Source organism: Halichoerus grypus, chromosome 1 (genome assembly GCF_964656455.1).
Source record: "Halichoerus grypus chromosome 1, mHalGry1.hap1.1, whole genome shotgun sequence".
NCBI lineage: Eukaryota > Metazoa > Chordata > Mammalia > Carnivora > Phocidae > Halichoerus > Halichoerus grypus.
The window spans coordinates 122970312-122989170 of record NC_135712.1 but is presented as its reverse complement, the minus strand read 5'-3'; the positions used below and the strand labels follow the sequence as shown (position 1 = coordinate 122989170).

Genomic DNA, 18859 nt, shown 5'->3' with positions numbered 1-18859 from the left:
ATCATCTAAGCAAAAGATCAACAAGGAAATAAAGGCTCTAAATGACACATTGGACCAAATGGACTTCACAGATATATTCAGAACATTCCATCCCAAAGCAACAGAATACACATTCTTCTCTAGTGCCCATGGAACGTTCTCCAGAATAGACCACATCCTAGGTCATAAATCAGGTCTCAACAGTACCAAAAACTGGGATCATCCCCTGCATATTTTTGGACCACAATGCTTTGAAACTAGAACTCAATCACAAGAGGAAAGTCGGAAAGAACTCAAATACATGGGAGGCTAAAGAGCATCCTACTTTAAAGAATGAATGGGTCAACCAGGAAATTAAAGAAGAATTAAAAAATTCATGGAAACAAATGAAAATGAAAATACAACTCTTCAAAATCTTTGGGATGCAGCAAAGCCAGTCCTGAGAGGAAAATATATAGCAATAAGAAAGGTCTCAAATACACAACCTAACCCTACACCTAAAGGAGCTGGAGAAAGAACAGCAAATAAAGCCTAAACCGAGCAAGAGAAGAGAAATAATAAAGATCAGAGCAGAAATCAATGAAATAGAAACCAAAGGAACAGTAGAACAGATCAACGAAACTAGAAGCTGGTTCTCTGAAAGAATTAACAAGATTGATAAACACCTGGCCAGACTTATAAAAAGAAAAGAGAAATGACCCAAATCAACAAAATCATGAATGAAAGAGGAGAGATCACAACCAACACCAAAGAAATACAAACAATTGTAAGAACATATTATGAGCAACTATATGTCAGCAGATTAGATAATCTGGAAGAAATGGATGCATTCCTAGAGATGTATCAACTACCAAAACTGAACCAGGAAGAAATAGAAAACCTGAACAGACCTATAACCACTAAGGAAATTGAAGCAGTCATCAAAAATCTCCCAACAGAGGCTCCTGGGTGGCTCAGTCGTTAAGCGTCTGCCTTCGGCTCAGGTCATGATCCCAGGTCCTGGGATCGAGCCCCGCATCGGGCTCCCTGCTCCGCGGGAAGCCTGCTTCTCCCTCTCCCACTCCTCTGCTTGTGTTCCTGCTCTCGCTATCTCTCTGTTAAATAAATAAATAAAATCTTTAAAAAAATAAAAATAAAAAAAAATCTCCCAACAAACAAAAGCCCAGGGCCAGATGGCTTCCCAGGGGAATTCTACCAAACATTTAAAGAATTAATACCTATTCTTCTGAAACTGTTCCAAAAAATAGAAATGGAAGGAAAACTTCCAAACTCGTTTTATGAGGCCACCATTACCTTGATCCCCAAACCAGACAAAGACCCCATCAAAAAGGAGAATTACAGACTAATATCCTTGATGAACATGGATGCAAAAATTCTCACCAAAATACTAGCCAATAGGATCCAATAGTACATTAAAAGGATTATTCACCACGACCAAGTGGGATTTATCCCTGGGCTGCAAGGTTGGTTCAACATCTGCAAATCAATCAGTGTGATACAATACATTAAGAAAAGAAATGACAAGAACTCTATGATCCTCTCAATAGATGCAAAAAAAGCATATGAGAAAGTACAGCATCCTTTCTTGATCAAAACTCTTCAGAGTATAGGGATAGAGGGTACATACCTCAATATCATAAAAGCCATCTGTGAAAAACCCACAGCGAATATCATTCTCAGTGGGGAAAAACTGAGAGCTTTCCCCCTAAGGTCAGGAACACGGCAGAAATTAAGGAAGACACAAAGAAATGGAAAAACGTTCCATGCTCATGGACTGGAAGAACAAATATTGTGAAGATGTCAATGCTACCTAGAGCAATCTACACATTCAATGCAATCCCTATCAAAATACCATCAACTTTTTTCACAGAAATGGAACAAATAATCCTAAAATTTGTATGGAACCGGAAAAGACCCCGAATAGCCAGAGGAATGTTGAAAAAGAAAAGCAAAGCTGGTGGCATCACAATTCCGGACTTCAAGCTCTATTACAAAGCTGTAATCATCAAGACAACATGGTACTGGCACAAAAACAGACACATAGATCAATGGAACAGAACAGAGAGCCCAGGAATGGACCCTCAACTCTATGGTCAACTAATCTTCCACAAAGCAGGAAAGAATGTCCAATGGAAAGAAGACAGTCTCTTCAACAAATGGTGTTGGGAAAATTGGATAGCCACATGCAAAAGAAGGAAACTGGACCATTTCCTTACACTACACACAGAAATATACTCAAAATGGTTGAAAGACCTAAATGTGAGACAGGAGTCCATCAAAATAAGGAGAACACAGGCAGCAACCTCTTTGACCTCAGTCGCAGCAACTTCTTCCTAGAAACATCACTAAAGGCAAGGGAAGCAAGGGCAAAAATGAACTATTGGGACTTCATCAAGATAAAAAGCTTTTGCACAGCAAAAGAAACAGTCAACAAAACCAAAAGACAACCGACAGAATGGGAGAAGATATTTGCAAATGACATATCAGATAAAGGGCTAGTATCCAAAATCTATAAAGAACTTATTAAACTCAACACCCAAAGAACAAATGATCCAATCAAGAAATGGGCAGAAGACACGAACAGACATTTTTCCAAAGAAGACATCCAAATGACCAACAGACACATGAAAAAGTGCTCAACATCACTCAGCATCAGGGAAATCCAAATCAAAACCTCAATGAGATACCACCTCACACCAGTCAGAATGGCTAAAATTAACAAGTCAGGAAACAACAGATGTTGGCGGGTTGCGGAGAAAGGGGAACCCTCCTACACTGTTGGTGGGAATGCAAGCTGGTGCAGCCACTCTGGAAAACAGTATGGAGGTTCTTCAAAAAGTTGAAAATAGAGCTACCCTATGATCCAGCAATTGCACTACTGGGTATTTACCCCAAAGATACAAATGTAGGGATCTGAAGGGGTATGTGCACCCCGATGTTTATAGCAGCAATGTCCACAATAGCCAAACTGTGGAAAGAGCCAAGATGTCCATCGACAGATGAATGGATAAAGAAGATGTGGTATATATATACAATGGAATATTATGCAGCCATCAAAAGGAATGAAATCTTGCATTTGCAACAACGTGGATGGAACTGGTGGGTATTATGCTGAGGGAAGTAAGTCAATCAGAGAAAGACATGTATCATATGATCTCACTGATACGAGGAATTCTTAATCTCAGGAAACAAATGGAGGGTTGTTGGAATGGTGGGGGGTGGGAAGGATGGGGTGGCTGAGTGATAGACATTGGGGAGGGTATGTGCTATGGTGAGCACTGTGAATTGTGTAAGACTGTTGAATCACAGACCTATACCTCTGAAACAAATAATACATTATATGTTAAAAAAAAAAAAGAAGAAGATAGCAGGAAGGGAAGAATGAAGAGGGGGAAATCGGAGGGGGAGATGAACCATGAGAGACTATGGACTCTGAGAAACAAACTGAGGGTTCTAGAGGGGAGGGGCGTGGGGGGATGGGTTAGCCTAGTGATGGGTATTAAAGAGGGCATGTACTGCGTGGAGCACTGGGCGTTATATGCAAACAATGAATCATGGAACACTACATCAAAAACTAATGATGTAATGTATGGTGATTAAGATAACATAATAAAAAAAAAAGAGAGAGAAAAACAGAGAACATTTTGTTTCAAACCTAACTTTAAAGTGTAAAAGTAGAACCTAAAGTGATAAGATATACATTAGTGTTATATATGTGAAGTACATCAATAATGCCAGGAAAAAGACATTAAAATTCCAAGATTAAATTTTTGGGGGGAAAAAAATTTTTTTTTTAATTTTTTTTTTTTTTTTAAAGATTTTATTTATTTGCCAGAGAGAGAGAGAGAGAGGGAGAGTACAAGCAGGGGGAGTGGCAGGCAGAGGGAGAAGCGATGTGGGACTCAATCCCAGGACCCTGAGATCATGACCTGACCTGAAGGCAGATGCTTAACCATCTGAGCCACCCAGGCGCCCCCCCTCCAAAAAAATTTTTTTTTAAGTAGGCTCACACCCAGCATGGAGCCCAGTGCAGGGCTTGAACTCACGACACTGAGATCAAGACCTGAACTGACATCAAGAGCTGGACACCTAACTGACTGAGGCACCCAGGTGCTCCCAATATTAAATTACTAACAAATATTATACTTACTGAAGAATCAGAGTAACCAGTCGAATAGCTTCAACAGCAACATCATATTCCTTATCAAGTGTCATTGATACAATGCGATCCTGAAAAAAAAAATTAAAGATCAAACCAAACATGAGCAGAAAATCAGATGGGACAGACTAAGGCAGTATCTTTGGGGAGTACATGCAAGACTAATGGTAGATTAAATGGAAAGCTTTACTCTTAAACCTGTATTATCATAGTCCTACTCATACAAAGGAGGTATTAGTATAAATGTTCATATCTAAAATCTTTCTCATCCACTAGCATTCCCTAACACTGAGACAAATACACCTTAATGTGCAAAATTAATATAAGTACAAAAAGCTATTTATAAAGAAAATATTCTTTTAAGCAGGAGAGCCTTCTATTGAAGGCAATAAATAAGAACTCATGTTGGTAATATCTTTTGTAAGACATTAAAAGACCAAGATTAAATTTTTGAAAAAAAATTCATTCATCTATTTAATACAGGTTTATTTAAAGAATATGTAATAAAGAATATGAACAAAACAGTTGTTATGGTAATGTTATTTGCTGAAGTAGCTTTAACTCGCATTTTAAAAGTAAAAAACAAAATAAACTAAGCATTCTTGATGCTTACCTTGAATCGGTTAGTGAATAACTCCAATTTGGGGAATAATTCTCTATTGGTATACAGACTCTGTAGAGCTTTCAAACATTTCAGTCTGACCTCTCCTTGCTTCAGAAATACAAATAAAAACACAATAGAAGTAGTCAGTTCCATGCCACAAAAGTTGAAAAGATTTAAGGCTATGTGAAGACTAAAGCAATTTTCAGCTTATCCATCCAATTTACATCATATTGTAATTCAACACAGGGTGGAAGTGAGTAATTGTACAGTGTGTGTGGTGCTTCTATTTAATTAAAAATGCACTGACAACCCCTTAGTTACTTGAGAGTAAGCTACACCTTTTTCAAATATTTGTCAACTCTGATTCAACACGGAGTATTTCCCATGTTGTACTGTGGCATTCTGAGAAAATTTTTAACCTATGATTTTAATTAGAGAAGGATATGCTGGTTTGCCCTTTATATAACTACTAAATAATCCTGTAGAAAAAACTAATTTCATAGTATAGGGTCATCATTTATTCATTTAACAAATATTTTCTGGGTGCCTTTTACATTCCAGAAAAAGGAGTTAGGACAACAGGTAAAGGGAAGAATATTTAGAACAGAGGCAAACTGATAGAGTGAAATGTCCTGAGGCTGCTATTTATTAGTGGGGTATCTTTTTTTTTTTTTTTTTAAAGATTTTATTTATTTATTTGAAAGAGAGAGACACAGCGAGAGAGGGAACACAAGCAGGGGAAGTGGGAGAGGGAGAAGCAGACTTCCCTCAGAGCAGGGAGCCCGATGCTGGGCCCGATCCCAGCACCCTGGGATCATGACCTGAGCCAAAGGCAGACGCTTAACGACTGAGCCACCCAGGCGCCCCTAGTGGAGTATCTTTAATAAAGTCATTAACCTGGAGTAGAAAATGTTGGTGGTCAAAGTACATTCAGAATCACTGGAAATTTAGCCAATTCTCTCAATGTATTCAAAGGACACTGAAATTTCTATGTTCAAAAAAAAAAAAAAAGGCAATGTGCTATAAGAGAAGTCCAAGTTCTAGAATCAAACAAAACTAGATTTTATTTTCAATTCCATAGTTTATTAGCAACAAGAAAGATGGCAATTATATTAATCACTCTGGTAGTCAGTTTCTCTTTTATAAAATGGTGATAACCAACTTCGTAAGGTTGTAGCAAGGATTAAATGCAGATGTATGCTGGTCATGGTTTATTATTATTTTTACAGATTTTATTATTTATTTGTCTGAGAGAGAGAGAGAGAGTGAGCGTACAAGCAGGGGGAGCAGCAGGCAGAGGGAGAAGCGGACTCCCCACTGAGCAAGGAGCCCCATGTGGGACTTGATCCAGGACCTTGGGATCATGACCTGAGCCAAAGGCAGACACTTAACCGACTGAGCCACCCAGGCGTCCCTATTACTATTATTATTATTTCTAGAGAGGGAGGAGGGGGCAGAGGGAATGGAGAGAATCTTAAGCAGGCTCCAGGCTGGGTGTGGGGGGAAGGGGCTCGATCTCACAACCCTGATATCATGACCTGAGCTGAAATCAAGAGTCAGACACTTAAGTGACTGAGCCGCCCAGATGCCCCGCTGGTGAAAGTTTTAACAACCAGTTCCGAAGGGTGGGGCCCTGAATTGTTGCATTTGCATATTTCTGTGATGTAAATACTCCATCCACAATTTTGAGCTACCAATGAGATGTTATTGAACTCATATTTGCAAAGGGATGTGCATAATAACTCTCTTGCAACCTGATTCAAGTTATCTCTAGTACACCACTGAATGAGATGATGTTTCTTGGTAAAGTCACTAGCATATAGGAGGCAACCTGGGATACCTGTAGTAGATGCTCCTGATGCCCAAACCGGATCCCCATATTCTACTATACAAGGCTAATCTTCCTGCTTGCTCCTGTGTTGACTGCTAATGGTTCATATCTGCACCTTTCTCTGGAGAACTGACCATGGTTGAAAAGAATCACCTGGCACAGAGATTCCTAGAAGGTTATGCTCCACACTACCCTCCTGTCTACACCCTTTCCCTCCCTCCAGGGTGAGATCCATAGCCAGTGGAGAATGATACAGGATGAAACAGCCTAACCTCCTTGTTTCAGGGCAGGACAACCTCTAAGATAACCTTTAATATGAAATTAGTAATTGAATACATGCTACAGAGTGCTGCAGGAATGGGCCAATTTCAACCAGCAAGAACCAGGAAAATATGCTGGTGGTTGCTGAGGGTGTGGGAAGAGAAAACAGGATATGGGAGAGTTCTTGGATATAGGGCACTATCCTTTGAAACAGGATGTAAGGCTCTGTAAGGGCCTTTGGAAATGGCCTAACATCTTGCTGGATAGCTCTAGGAAAAAGCAATGGTGCATATTAAATGAAACAGAGATGCCAAAATCACTGTGGCAGACTGTGAAGGAAGGAATTTAAAGACACAGGAAAGCATGCCAGAAAGGATCTATTATAAAGCTCAGAAGACCTACCAGTTGAATATGTTCCTCATGAGGGCTCAGAGAATACTGTTTACCAAGGCAATAAGGAAAATACTGGTGATGGGGGCACAGACATTACTGAGAAGATCCACAGTAACTGTGTTCTATAGTCTAGGACTGACAGAAGACACTCAAATAAAATTTAGCTTCTGATAGCAATGGACATAAGAGCACAGAATAGCAGAGACAAGGTAGAATCTCGTAACTATTAGATGCTGGGGGCGGGGCAGGCATAGTAATTTTAATGGGCAGCAAAGTCAAAGGGCAGTCCACAGAGATCTATGGAAATGGCTCACAGGACATGATCTTCCAGGAGGCAAGACGGGGGAAAGCCAATAAAAGTATTACGTGATAAATATACTCACAAGAAATCAACAATGGATGAGCAAAAGACTAAGGACAGCTGTCCCAACATAAAATCAGAACCCCAGATCTAAGATAGCATGTAAACAGTTTCCTCACTTCTCTCCAATTACAGATTTGAAAATAAAGCCTTCAAAGATGAAATAACTCCATCTATCCAAGTTCACACAGCCAATTATAGGTAGAGGAAAGACATTAATTGAATTTTATCTTTACTTTGTCCAGTGATACCTCCCAATCAACTACCTCCCCTCCAAAATCTTGGTTATCTATAACACGCCCTGCCTACATTACAGGAACTTAACAATTAAATAAGATGGTACCCGTGACAGTACTTCAGAAAACTGTAAAATAACTTAGATGAAAACTCCAGTTGGTAACTGCTCTATTCTGGGGCTCAACTATATTCTGCAAGTGATTTCTATTATACTATCTAAAAGCTTTGTTGTTTTTCCATTACACAAAATCTGATTGAAATGTGAATACTGCTTAACCCAGTGCCTAACACATACCTGCTCCTCAATACATAATTTTTAAAAAGATTTTTACTTATTTATTTGGGGGCCCTTGGGTATTAGTGCCCCAATGACAATAATTTTAGGTCCCCATAGGGGTACAATTAAAACAGCAGCTTTGGGTAGTTTTGAAGAGGGTGTAGTTACTCATGATAGATAAGTCCACATGTGCTTGTGGATGGGGTCCTTTGGACCATTTTGGATCCTGATGATTGTGGTTCCCACCACTGAGTACATAAATAGGTATTAACTTTTTGGCTGTGTGCAGTACTGAACACCATCACTACCTCAAGGGGTAGGCACCACAACAAGGACAGACTCAAGCATAATGGACGATGTACATTCCTTGCCAACTCCATGCCCAAACCATGGCACAGTGTTCAACAAAAATACTGAAAAGGACATTATTCTGTTAATTCAAGACTTAAGATAAGCAGAGATGCTAATAACCACCCTATCGTAATTTAATAGCCCAGTATGGCCAGTCAGGAAGGCCTCTGGAGCTTGGAGGCTGACAGATTATCACAGGTTAAACATAGAAGTTCCTGCTTGAGCCCCCTGACATTTTCAACATTACTGCAATGGTGGCAATCCGTATGGGAAACTTGTACACTGTTACTGATCTAGCTAATGACTTTTACTTGGTCCCTTTGCAGGATGAGGATCAGGACCAATTTGCATTCACACAAAACAGCCTGCAATATGCCATTATTGAGTGGGCTTGATCTTCAATAAACCTAAGTCCCCACTGACATTTTAGTCATTCATTACATTAGTAACATCCTGACAGTAGGGCTAACTGAAAAACATGTGGCTATAGTGCTGTACTTAGTCACTGATAGAATGGTGCCAATTTGGCTATACAACCAGATAAAGTCCTGGGCCTGGCACAGCAGGTGCAATTCCTAGGGGCCACTTGGGTAGGAAACCAAAGAAGTAACCCAGAGACAATCAAACAAAAAATATAGGCCCTGGCAGCACCCACTAATAAAAAGGAAGCCGAACAGGTAGAGGGCCTCTTTTGGTAGTTAAAATAGCATGTGTCCCACAAGGGGACCTTCTTGGCTCCTTTCATTGAGATGACCTACAAAGCAGCCAATTTTAGATGAAGCCTTTTGCAGCAGTAGGCCTTAGAAGCTGTTCAACAAGCCATGGGCCAGGCACAGCTTTTGGGACCTTTGAAACTTGCTAGTCTGATAGAAATGCAGGTTTCCACAACCCCCCCAACACACTGATTGGTCTGTGGCAGCAGGAAATTGTCACTGGGGTGGCACTGGTCTCATGGACTCTGGATCTAAAAACCTCCAGAAGCTACCACCCAATACAGGCCCCCCAAAGATTTATTTATTTGAGGGGGGCAGGGCAGAGGGAGAGAGTCCTCAAGCAGACTCCCCAGTGAGCACAGAGCCCAATGTGGGGCTCGATCCCACAACCCATGAAATCGTGACCTGAGCTGAAACCAAGAGTCAGATGCTTAATCGACTGAGTCACCCAGGAGCTCTGCAATACACCCCTTTTGAATGACATTTCCTTGCTTGGTACTGGGCACTAACAGAGATGGGGCATCTTACACCCAGAATGCCACATATGACACTGCAACCTGAACTACCCATTCTCACTTGGCTGATTACAAAGCTTACCAATAAAATTAAAAAGGCTCAACAAAGTTCAATCATAAAAAGGAAATGGTACATCCAAGATCAGGCCTGGCCAAAATCCCAAGGGACTAGCAGGTTCCAGAAGCAAATAGTCAGCTTATCAGAAAGGCGCAAACAACCCACAGGGAATCCTTTGGCCCCTCCTAGAGCTACTTGGGGCACAACATTAAAAAAATGTGCCTGCTGACAGTAAACCATGGTTTACTGACCACTCTGTGAAACTAAAAGCAGATAGGGTCTTGCAGGGTTGCAGCTGCCATCTGGCCAACAACGGATGGCCATCTTCTGACTGAGACAAGATGTGGACATTCTACCCAATGGGCCAAGATCTGTGCTATGGTGATGGCCATGCAGGTCACCCCTACCACCATGCCTTGATCCATTTTCACCAACTCATGGGCTATTACCAATGGCCAGGAGAATGGCAACTAAACGACTGGACTACTAAGGGATGTCCCATATGTGGAAAAGAACTAAGGCAGCAGCTTGCTGTCTGGGATGAAAACATATGTCACTCACATGGATACTCATGGTAAAAGACCTTTTAAAATAAAAACATAAATAGCACTCCTGTGCCAATCCAGCTTGTGCCTAGCAGGCTGCAACAATCTCTCACTGGGTACATCTATAAACTGGACATGGGAGTCCATTACTGATGCAAAAAATGTGATAAAGTCCCTGTCCGTGCCCAAAAAATGCGATAAAGCCCAAGAGATGACCCTGGAAGACACCAAGAAAAATGATGCAGTGCAATCTTGTGATTCTTCTCAATATACTCATATCATCCACGAGGAGAACTGGGACATATTAACCAAGGACTGGGACCCACCTGGGTCTGGGAGATTGATCACACTGTACCCTCAAACCACAGCCATGGGCACAAATGATGCCTCATGGCCATTAACACATACTCAGGCTACAGTACTGCTATTCCAGTCTGACATTTGGATGCTGGCTGAAACTGTCACAGCTGTCCTTGAACAAAACTTGTCATATTTTTGGATACCCTATAAGATTTCACTCTAACCAAGGAATATCCTTCATTACCCAAGTAAGACAACAAATGGGCATATTCTCATGGAAATGTACTTTCCATGTACACTATCACCAGCATGCGAATGGAGCCACTGTTGATTTACACAACAACTAAAGAAAGACTACCAAGACAGCCCACTAGTGGATTGGTACCCTCATCTGACTAGGGCTGTATGGCTACTAAACAATGCACTGCAGTGCAAGGGAAACATGGCCCTACAATGCATACTGCGAAATACTGAGCTTAGATGTGGTAGGGGTGGAGTAGGCAGATATGTGTTTAGGCTGTGCCTACAAAATCCCAATCTCAGTATACCAATCATTCTTTTTTACACTTGGAGTGTATGTCTCTGGGGTGGTTTGCAGTTCCGCTGTCATAGCACACCGGACATGGCCTCCTGACTCTAACCTGGATATGATGCTTCCCTTGGGCACCTCCCTTCTATGGGAAACCACAAGGGTGGGAGACAAAACCAAGAAGTACCATGGTGCTAGGGTCCTTCTAGTAGTGTTGGGAATATCTGACCCTTCAATCAGGTGGGTGACGTTACTGGACATGTCAAGTTTATGCAGCACATGACCTCCCTTTTGGGGACTGGCCAACTGAGAAGAGTAAGTCTGGGTCAAGCAACAATGCACTGGTGCTCAAAAAGGCAGTAGCATCAGGATTGGGACGGACAGCCTGGGTTGCAATACCCAGGAAGCTAGCACCCCAAGTAGCAGACCAGGACATCTCTGGCCTCAGGAGGTTCATGGAGTGGAAGACAGGTAGGAATATTACTCTTCTCATTTCTGCAGAATCCTCTGCTACAGAATGCCTGGTACAACAACACTTTGATAAAAATCAGTACAGCCATAGTGAATGAAGGCAAACTTAACCAATGCTGGATTTGTCATTCCAGAATAAAGTTCCTCTTACCCTGCACTCCCACTGTAATGGGCCTGGTCAATACACAACTACTCAGACCTTCCTTAAGCTATCAATGGGTCAAATTACCAGGTGAGTCCTTCAAGACAGGTCCAGATGTAGGTATACTCCAGAGTCCCCTACTTTAATATTACCTATGATGTGACAGAAAAAGACCCCTGTACCAGAATGGTTATTACTGATCTATATTGACATTTTGGAATTGGAAGTCCAATACGTTAACTTTTCTCTCTCTGCAACCACAAGGCAAAAGTAGACTGAACTAGTCAGTATTAGGAAAACAAATCCCTGGCGGATATCACCTGCATCCCTCTGGGTTACATATTTCTCTGTGGACTCCAATGGACAACAGACTGTATGCCTCCAAGGGAAAGATTTTATTGCCTCATTATCCATGTCAGGAACTGCACAGAGGGCTGGAAAGGACCCACTTTGCTAACACACCAGAGTGGTATACAGTTCCCTCCCGGGAAGACAAATTAACCACTGGTTTCATTCAATTACCCAAATTCTAATACTGGGTATAGGTATACAGGCTCTAGAAAAAAACTTTATACAACCTGTCCTTAACCATGCAGAAGTAGTTAATGCTACTATCTAAGCCATAGAAGATCAACAAGACTCAGTGAACGCACTAGCCTACATGGTGATAGACAGCCCTCAATCATTTGGTGGCAGAAGAGGGTGGTGTTTGTGTAACTGCCAGCATTTCTTGCTGTGTTTACGTCAACAATTCAGGTTAAGTTAAAAAATGAGCTGGTGAATATCCACACACAGGTGGGATGGTTATTAGCAGTACATTCACAAACCCCTCAGACTCACTTTTTAAACTTTTTAGTTGGCTTAATCCAGACACCTGGGGTTCCTACTTGAAGATAATTCTCCAGAGAAGCCTAATCATCCTCCTGGGTCTGGCTTTCTTAATCACTCTGGTAAAGTGCCCATCTCCAAATGACAGGGAAGCTTTATGAGAAATCCACATCCATATAGGTTGTTCAAGGACCCTATTGGACCGAACTCCAGCTCCAAGTTTGGGGTGGGCAATGGTCCTACAGGATTTGATATGCTTTATCTGCCACTTCAGTGGCCAAGTAGAGATGAGGTGTGGACTGTAGGGAAAGGCAGTCCTCTGTATATAGTCTTTTTCTAAGAATGGTCCATGGGCCTGGAACATTTCCTTATCAAGAGATGAGCCTTTGCAATCATGGCTGGGGTAACTGCCTTGTGTGGGAATATCTTTCCTATTTCAGACTCAGTGTGGGTCTTCTTGTCCTGCTTATACACATTGAGTCATATGGCATCTGGCCAAACTCACTATTAAATCTATCTCCTCAGGGGAGGGGACAGGGTCCTTAGTTCTGTAGCATAAGAGAGGCGCATGAAGGGAAAGTGTCAACATAGAAAGAGAAAACGGGGTGGACTAACAGAAATAGACCCCACCCAAGCTCTAAGAGATTTTGATATGAGGAATCAAGCATATACAAGAAAGTAGAAGAACTGGGGGTGCCTGGGTGGCTCAGTCCGTTAAGTGTCCAACTCATGATTTCGGCTCAGGTCATGATCTCAGGGTTGTGATACAGAGCCCTGTGTCGGGCTCCATGCTGGGTGTGGAGCCTGCTTTAAGAGTCTCTCTCTCCCTCTACCCACCCCCCCAAAAAATAAATGAAAATTTACAAAGTAGAACAGTACACATAAGCTAAAAGTGAAAGCAATACAGAGCAATACTGACAAACTGTAAAGGAAAGAGAAAGGTAATCTAGTGTCATGAGCATAAATATAAAAGGATTAAGATATTTAGTCTAAAACACAGAGATTACTATAGTTATGTTTAAATTAGACCTATTCTACTCTGAGAAACAAATTGAGGGTTTTAGAGGGGAGGGGGGTGAGGGGATGGGTTAGCCCAGTGATGGGTATTAAGGAGAGCACATACTGCATGGAGCACTGGGTGTTACACAAAAACAATGAATCGTGGATCACTACGTCAAAAACTAATGATGTACTGTGTGGTGACTAACATAACATAATAAAATAAAATTAAAAAAAAAATTAGACCTATTCTGTGTCACCAACAATGAAAGAACTAAAAAACCAATGGGTAGAAAATTTAGAAAGAAGTTTTGGTCAACAGAAAAACAAACTGAATTTCTAATAAATAACTCCTTTAGTTGTTAGAAATTGCTGTCTATTACTTTCTATTACTAAAACTTACACTATAAAATTTATATAAATTGGCAGTATCAAAAAAAAAAGTCTGTCTTAGTGAGGACGGTAGACTGATATTCTAAATTCAAGACACAGGAGTATCAAATCTTTATTTTGTACACCAAACTAATATAATGTTATGTCAATTATATCTCAATAAAACTGAAAAACTATAATTTACAATTACAATGTAATCTTAAGAAAAAAAAAAAAGACAAGAATTTTATCAGCTCATTTGAAAAGACACAGGACAGTCTGAAGGCATAGGCCATAGCCTATAGAATAAGCAGTTTCAAATGGATGATTAAAAGGAGAGAGAGCAAATGACTATACCCCTCAGAGGAAAAAAAAAGTACAAGATTGCAGTGATATTAGAATGACAAAAAGGAAAGCTGAGAAGGGATTAATACTTACAGCTTTTCTAAATGAAGTAATGGGAGATTATAAAAGAGGTTTATAAAAACATTCTACTGAAAACAGTATCCTTATATCATTTTATCAACAATAAACAAAACCTACCTACTTCCCTCTTCCTTTATCTGGACAGAAAGCTTCTATAGACTTTAATGATTTATTTTAAAATAATGGTGGTTTGTTTTTTGGTAAGCCACAAAAAATACGTGTTTTTCCCAAGGAGGAAAACTGGTAGGGTAGTGGTGGGGAACAAAATGCAGAACTTTAAATGTATTCCTACTAAAAAGTTTGTCTTGTTGGATTTAGCCATGTGTGTACACCTGTGAGGACATGCTGTATAATTCTACTTTCTCTCACAATGTATAAAATTTAATTGGATAAACCTGAGATAAGGCTTAACCATATAAGTCCCGAATTCCACATGAGGATTAGAAAAAGAAAACCTAGGATCACGCTTGGGGTTTATTAGTGTAGAGAAAAGAATTCTGAAATGCTAGGGAAGATAAATATTCAGGAAAAAATTCACTATGTACTAACTTACTATTCCTCCAAATAAAGTAGGGGATAAGAGCCCCTTTTAACCGTGAATTAAAAATAAGTAATTGTGAAGTTAAACAGCTAACTTGTGATGATCTCCCTATACTCTGAACAATTACAGCAAAAACGGCTGTAGAATTCCCAAGGGCTGTTTTATTATAATATACATAATTTTGTCGTCTTCAAAATATTTTTGATAATACTTAGCATGCTATTTATTTATTTATTTTAAAAAGAGAGAGGGTGTGCTCGTGAGGGGGCCTGGGAGGAGGGACAGAGGTCAAGGGAGAGAGAATCTCAGGCAGCACTCTGCCTAGCGCTGAGCCTGACACAGGATTCCTTCTCACAACCTAAGATCATGACCCCAGCCAAAATGAAGAGTCAGACACTCAACCGACTGAGCCACTCAGGCACCCCTAGCATGGTGCTATTTAAAAAGTAAATGCTCTACAGGCTGTTAGTGGTAATACATAGAAAATAAGTCTTCGAATATTACCAAAATTGACTTAAAAGTCTAAGGCTATAACTGCATTAAAAAAATGTCTTCTAATAGCTATGATACTTTTAACAATTCAAATAATGGAATACACAGCTTAAAATAAATTGTAAGATTTCTGTATTTGTGAGTATCTGGCAATTCAAGTTATAGAATGTCAGGTCATTCAATATAAAAATTTCAATAATTAGTCACTCCTACCCTTGGGTATTTTGAGGATTACTTATTCAGGATTCGATAATGTGGGATTCCTTTTAAAATCAGAACCTTTTCTAAAGGCATAGAAATAAAAATAGATTTTTAGATCAACTATTCTAGAATCCAATAAATCTATTCAACTCTAATAAAACACTGTGGTATGACCTTAAGAAATTCAAAAGAAAAAAGTGTTTTTCTTGTTATATATTAAGAGAAACAAAGAATTTCTTTTGACTCCAAACTAGAAAAAGATTGTAATTAGTTTCTTAGGATGTTATATTCTCTTAAAACTTTAGATGTACCAGGTTGTCAACTTGGTTTAAGACAGTATTACAACTAAGTAAGTAGAGTTTCTACATGGGCCAATGTCTCAAGTTTTGTCATGGCCATCAAGTGAACAGTTATTCAGGTGTATCATCTTAAATTTCCATATTATTACAACTCTTTAAAAACCAACCACTGCCGTCTTAATTCCTAGCATTCTAGTACCTCATACAAGCATATCTTTCATGAAAGTCTAGAACAGAGTAACTTACCCTATCATGAAGAGTCCAGCCAACATATTTTAGGTAACTGTCATTTAGGAAGGCATCACTATACATTTTCATCCATACTCCAATTTCTTCAATACAAATGGCTCTAATCTCAGCAATAGCATCACTAGAGGAGAAAAATAACAGACAAACCTCAGATTAACATCCAAAACTAGAATGTACTTCTAGTTTTTCAGCAAATAATAAGTATTTTTTCAGCAAGTAATAAATACTAATATTATTCCTAGTGCTGTATTTATATCTACACTCTCAAAAGTCCTCCAATTTGAATATCATCTGTTTTTTAGATGTTTTCTTTTTTTCTATTTTTTTTAAAGATTTTATTTATTTATTTGAGAGAGAGAGCACAAGCAGGGAGAGGGGCAGAGGAAGAGGGAGGAGCAGACTCCCCACTGAGCAGGGAGCCTGATGTGGGGCTTGATCCCAGGACCCTGGGATCATGACCTGAACCAAAGGTAGACGCTTAACTGAGTGAGCACCCCTAGATTTTTTTTATAAAATAAAAATTATCAGTATCAAACTGAAAAACAATTCTGGAAATCATCTAGCTTTCATTCTATTTTCATTGGACTAGGAATGGCACTTGGAGCTCTCTGAAAGCCTTACAACAATTATGGAGTCAACAAACATGTTAAATCTGAGGAAACCAGCATACCACCATCCAAATACAGAATAATGTAGAACTCAAAAATTGTTTCTCTAATTGTGAATTTGTTTTTTAAAGACTTTATTTATTTTAACACAGAGAGACAGTGAGAGAGGGAACACAAGCAGGGGGAGTGGAAGTGGGAGAGGGAGAAGCAGGCTTCCCGCTGAGCAGAGAGCCCGACGTGGGGCTCGGTGAGCCGAAGGCAGACACCTAACGACTGAGCCACCCAGGTGCCCCTCTAATTGTGAATTTAAGCTAGCACACATCTTTTGAATTAAGAGAAAATAAATATGACCAAAACACAAATTAGCATCTACAAGGGAAAATGACAGAAGCCTGTATTATTTGAAAATATACAATGGTTCACAAAACCAAAACCTCAAAGTAATTGTACTAATAATTCACATTTAGTCACAATGGGAATAATCTTGGTAACTATACTGTGAAGTGTACCAAAAGTCAGGTTCTTGGCACCATGCCCAGATGGCTTTTCATCTCACTATAAGCATCTACTATAACCCTCCTGGGATGATTTTCCTACTCTAAAATCTGTGAACCATGAACGAATACAATTTTAATATTTTTACCTGATCTTTCAAGAGGTTATTACCTATAGCTTTAAAAAAAAATCATATTAAATATAAGGTAAATCTTAACTTTCTTTTGCAGATCGATCTTCAAAGTTTCTGATTTACCATACATAAATAAGTTAAAATTTTAGGTAATTTTTAATTCTCCAATTTATATAAGGCAATCGTCTGTCAATTCATTGTTAATCTGGCAATAATTTAGCTAGAATTTTAATGTTAATTAAGGAGCTTTTCTTAGTTTCTCTTTTGTGACAAAACAGGTAAGGTGCTAGCATTCTGGGATTTAATTCTCTAATAAATCTCAGTTCCTTCTAAGTCCCTGTCACTGCTCAAGAATAAAAATGTGAGAAATTTTCTCTTCTAAGCCATACTACTAAATCACAATCTTTAGATTTCCTACATTTTTTAATACCTTTTTTTTTTTTAAAGGAAGAGCGTGGAGCCTGGTGAGGGGCTCAATCTCATGACCCTGAGATCATGACCTAAGCTGAAATCAAGAGTCAGAAGTTTTCCTTTTTTTTTTTTTAAGATTTATTTATTTGACAGAGAAAGGGAGAGAGCACAAGCAATGGGAGCAGCAGAGGGAGAGGGAGAAGCAGGCTCCCCAATGAATAGGGAGCCCGATGCAGGACTTCATCCGAGGACGCTGGGATCATGACCTGAGCTGAAGGCAGATGCTTAACTGGAGAATCAGAGGCTTAACTGACTGAACCACACAAGCACCCCCAATACCTTCTTCTTATGGAGAGATTCTATAGTATAGAGGCTAATGGCTCTGGAGCAAAACATACTAAGTTCAAATCCTAGTTCCATTATTTACTAGCTGTGTAGCTTCAGGCAAGTTACTTCCCTCTTTCTTAGATTTTGTTATTTATAAAATAGGAATAATAACTGTACCTAGCCTAGAGTTCACAGAGATGAAATCATTTAATAAAAGTAAAATACTTAGAACTATGCCTGGCACCTACTAAACCTTCCATAAATGTTTACTATTATAATCTTCTAATTAAATGCCATCAATCTAAACATTTACAGATAATACAGCAGAAAAAATTGCTTTACTACAACTGTGAAAGAATGTTCCTAGACAATAATATTGAATATACAGAAGACAATATAATGAATATATGTGTATCCACTATTCAGTTAAGAAATAAAATATTATAGTTGAAACTTCCTGTATACCTCTTACTGATGCATCTCCCTCCTTAAAGAGTATATGACTATTCTTGGTTCAATGACTACCATTCTCTTCTCTATCTTTATGCTTAAACTTATGTATAGTTTTACATATTTTAAAACTTTACATAAATAGTGTCTTGTAGATATCCTCTCCAACTTGTTTTCACAAACCATGTTTTGCAATTCATACAAACTGATTTATATAGCTCCAGAGCCAATAATTAATTTTAACTGATGTTCAGTTTTCCTATCTGCATATAGAGAAATTATAAACCATTTATATATTCTCT

At 39.3% G+C, this 18859-nt stretch overlaps 1 protein-coding gene across 3 annotated transcripts in view; it reads right to left on the bottom strand.

Moving 5' to 3' along the window:
• The window catches only part of STAG1 (STAG1 cohesin complex component), a 426191-nt gene that overhangs the window by 117283 nt on the left and 290049 nt on the right, over nt 1-18859 (bottom strand). For all 3 annotated transcript variants that reach the window (XM_078071550.1, XM_078071557.1, XM_078071562.1), the window contains 3 exons: nt 16131-16254; nt 4752-4850; nt 4130-4209 (listed from right to left, as the gene is read on the bottom strand). In XM_078071550.1, the coding sequence (XP_077927676.1) occupies nt 4130-4209; nt 4752-4850; nt 16131-16254 (303 nt within the window). The remainder of the gene's footprint in view (nt 1-4129; nt 4210-4751; nt 4851-16130; nt 16255-18859) is intronic.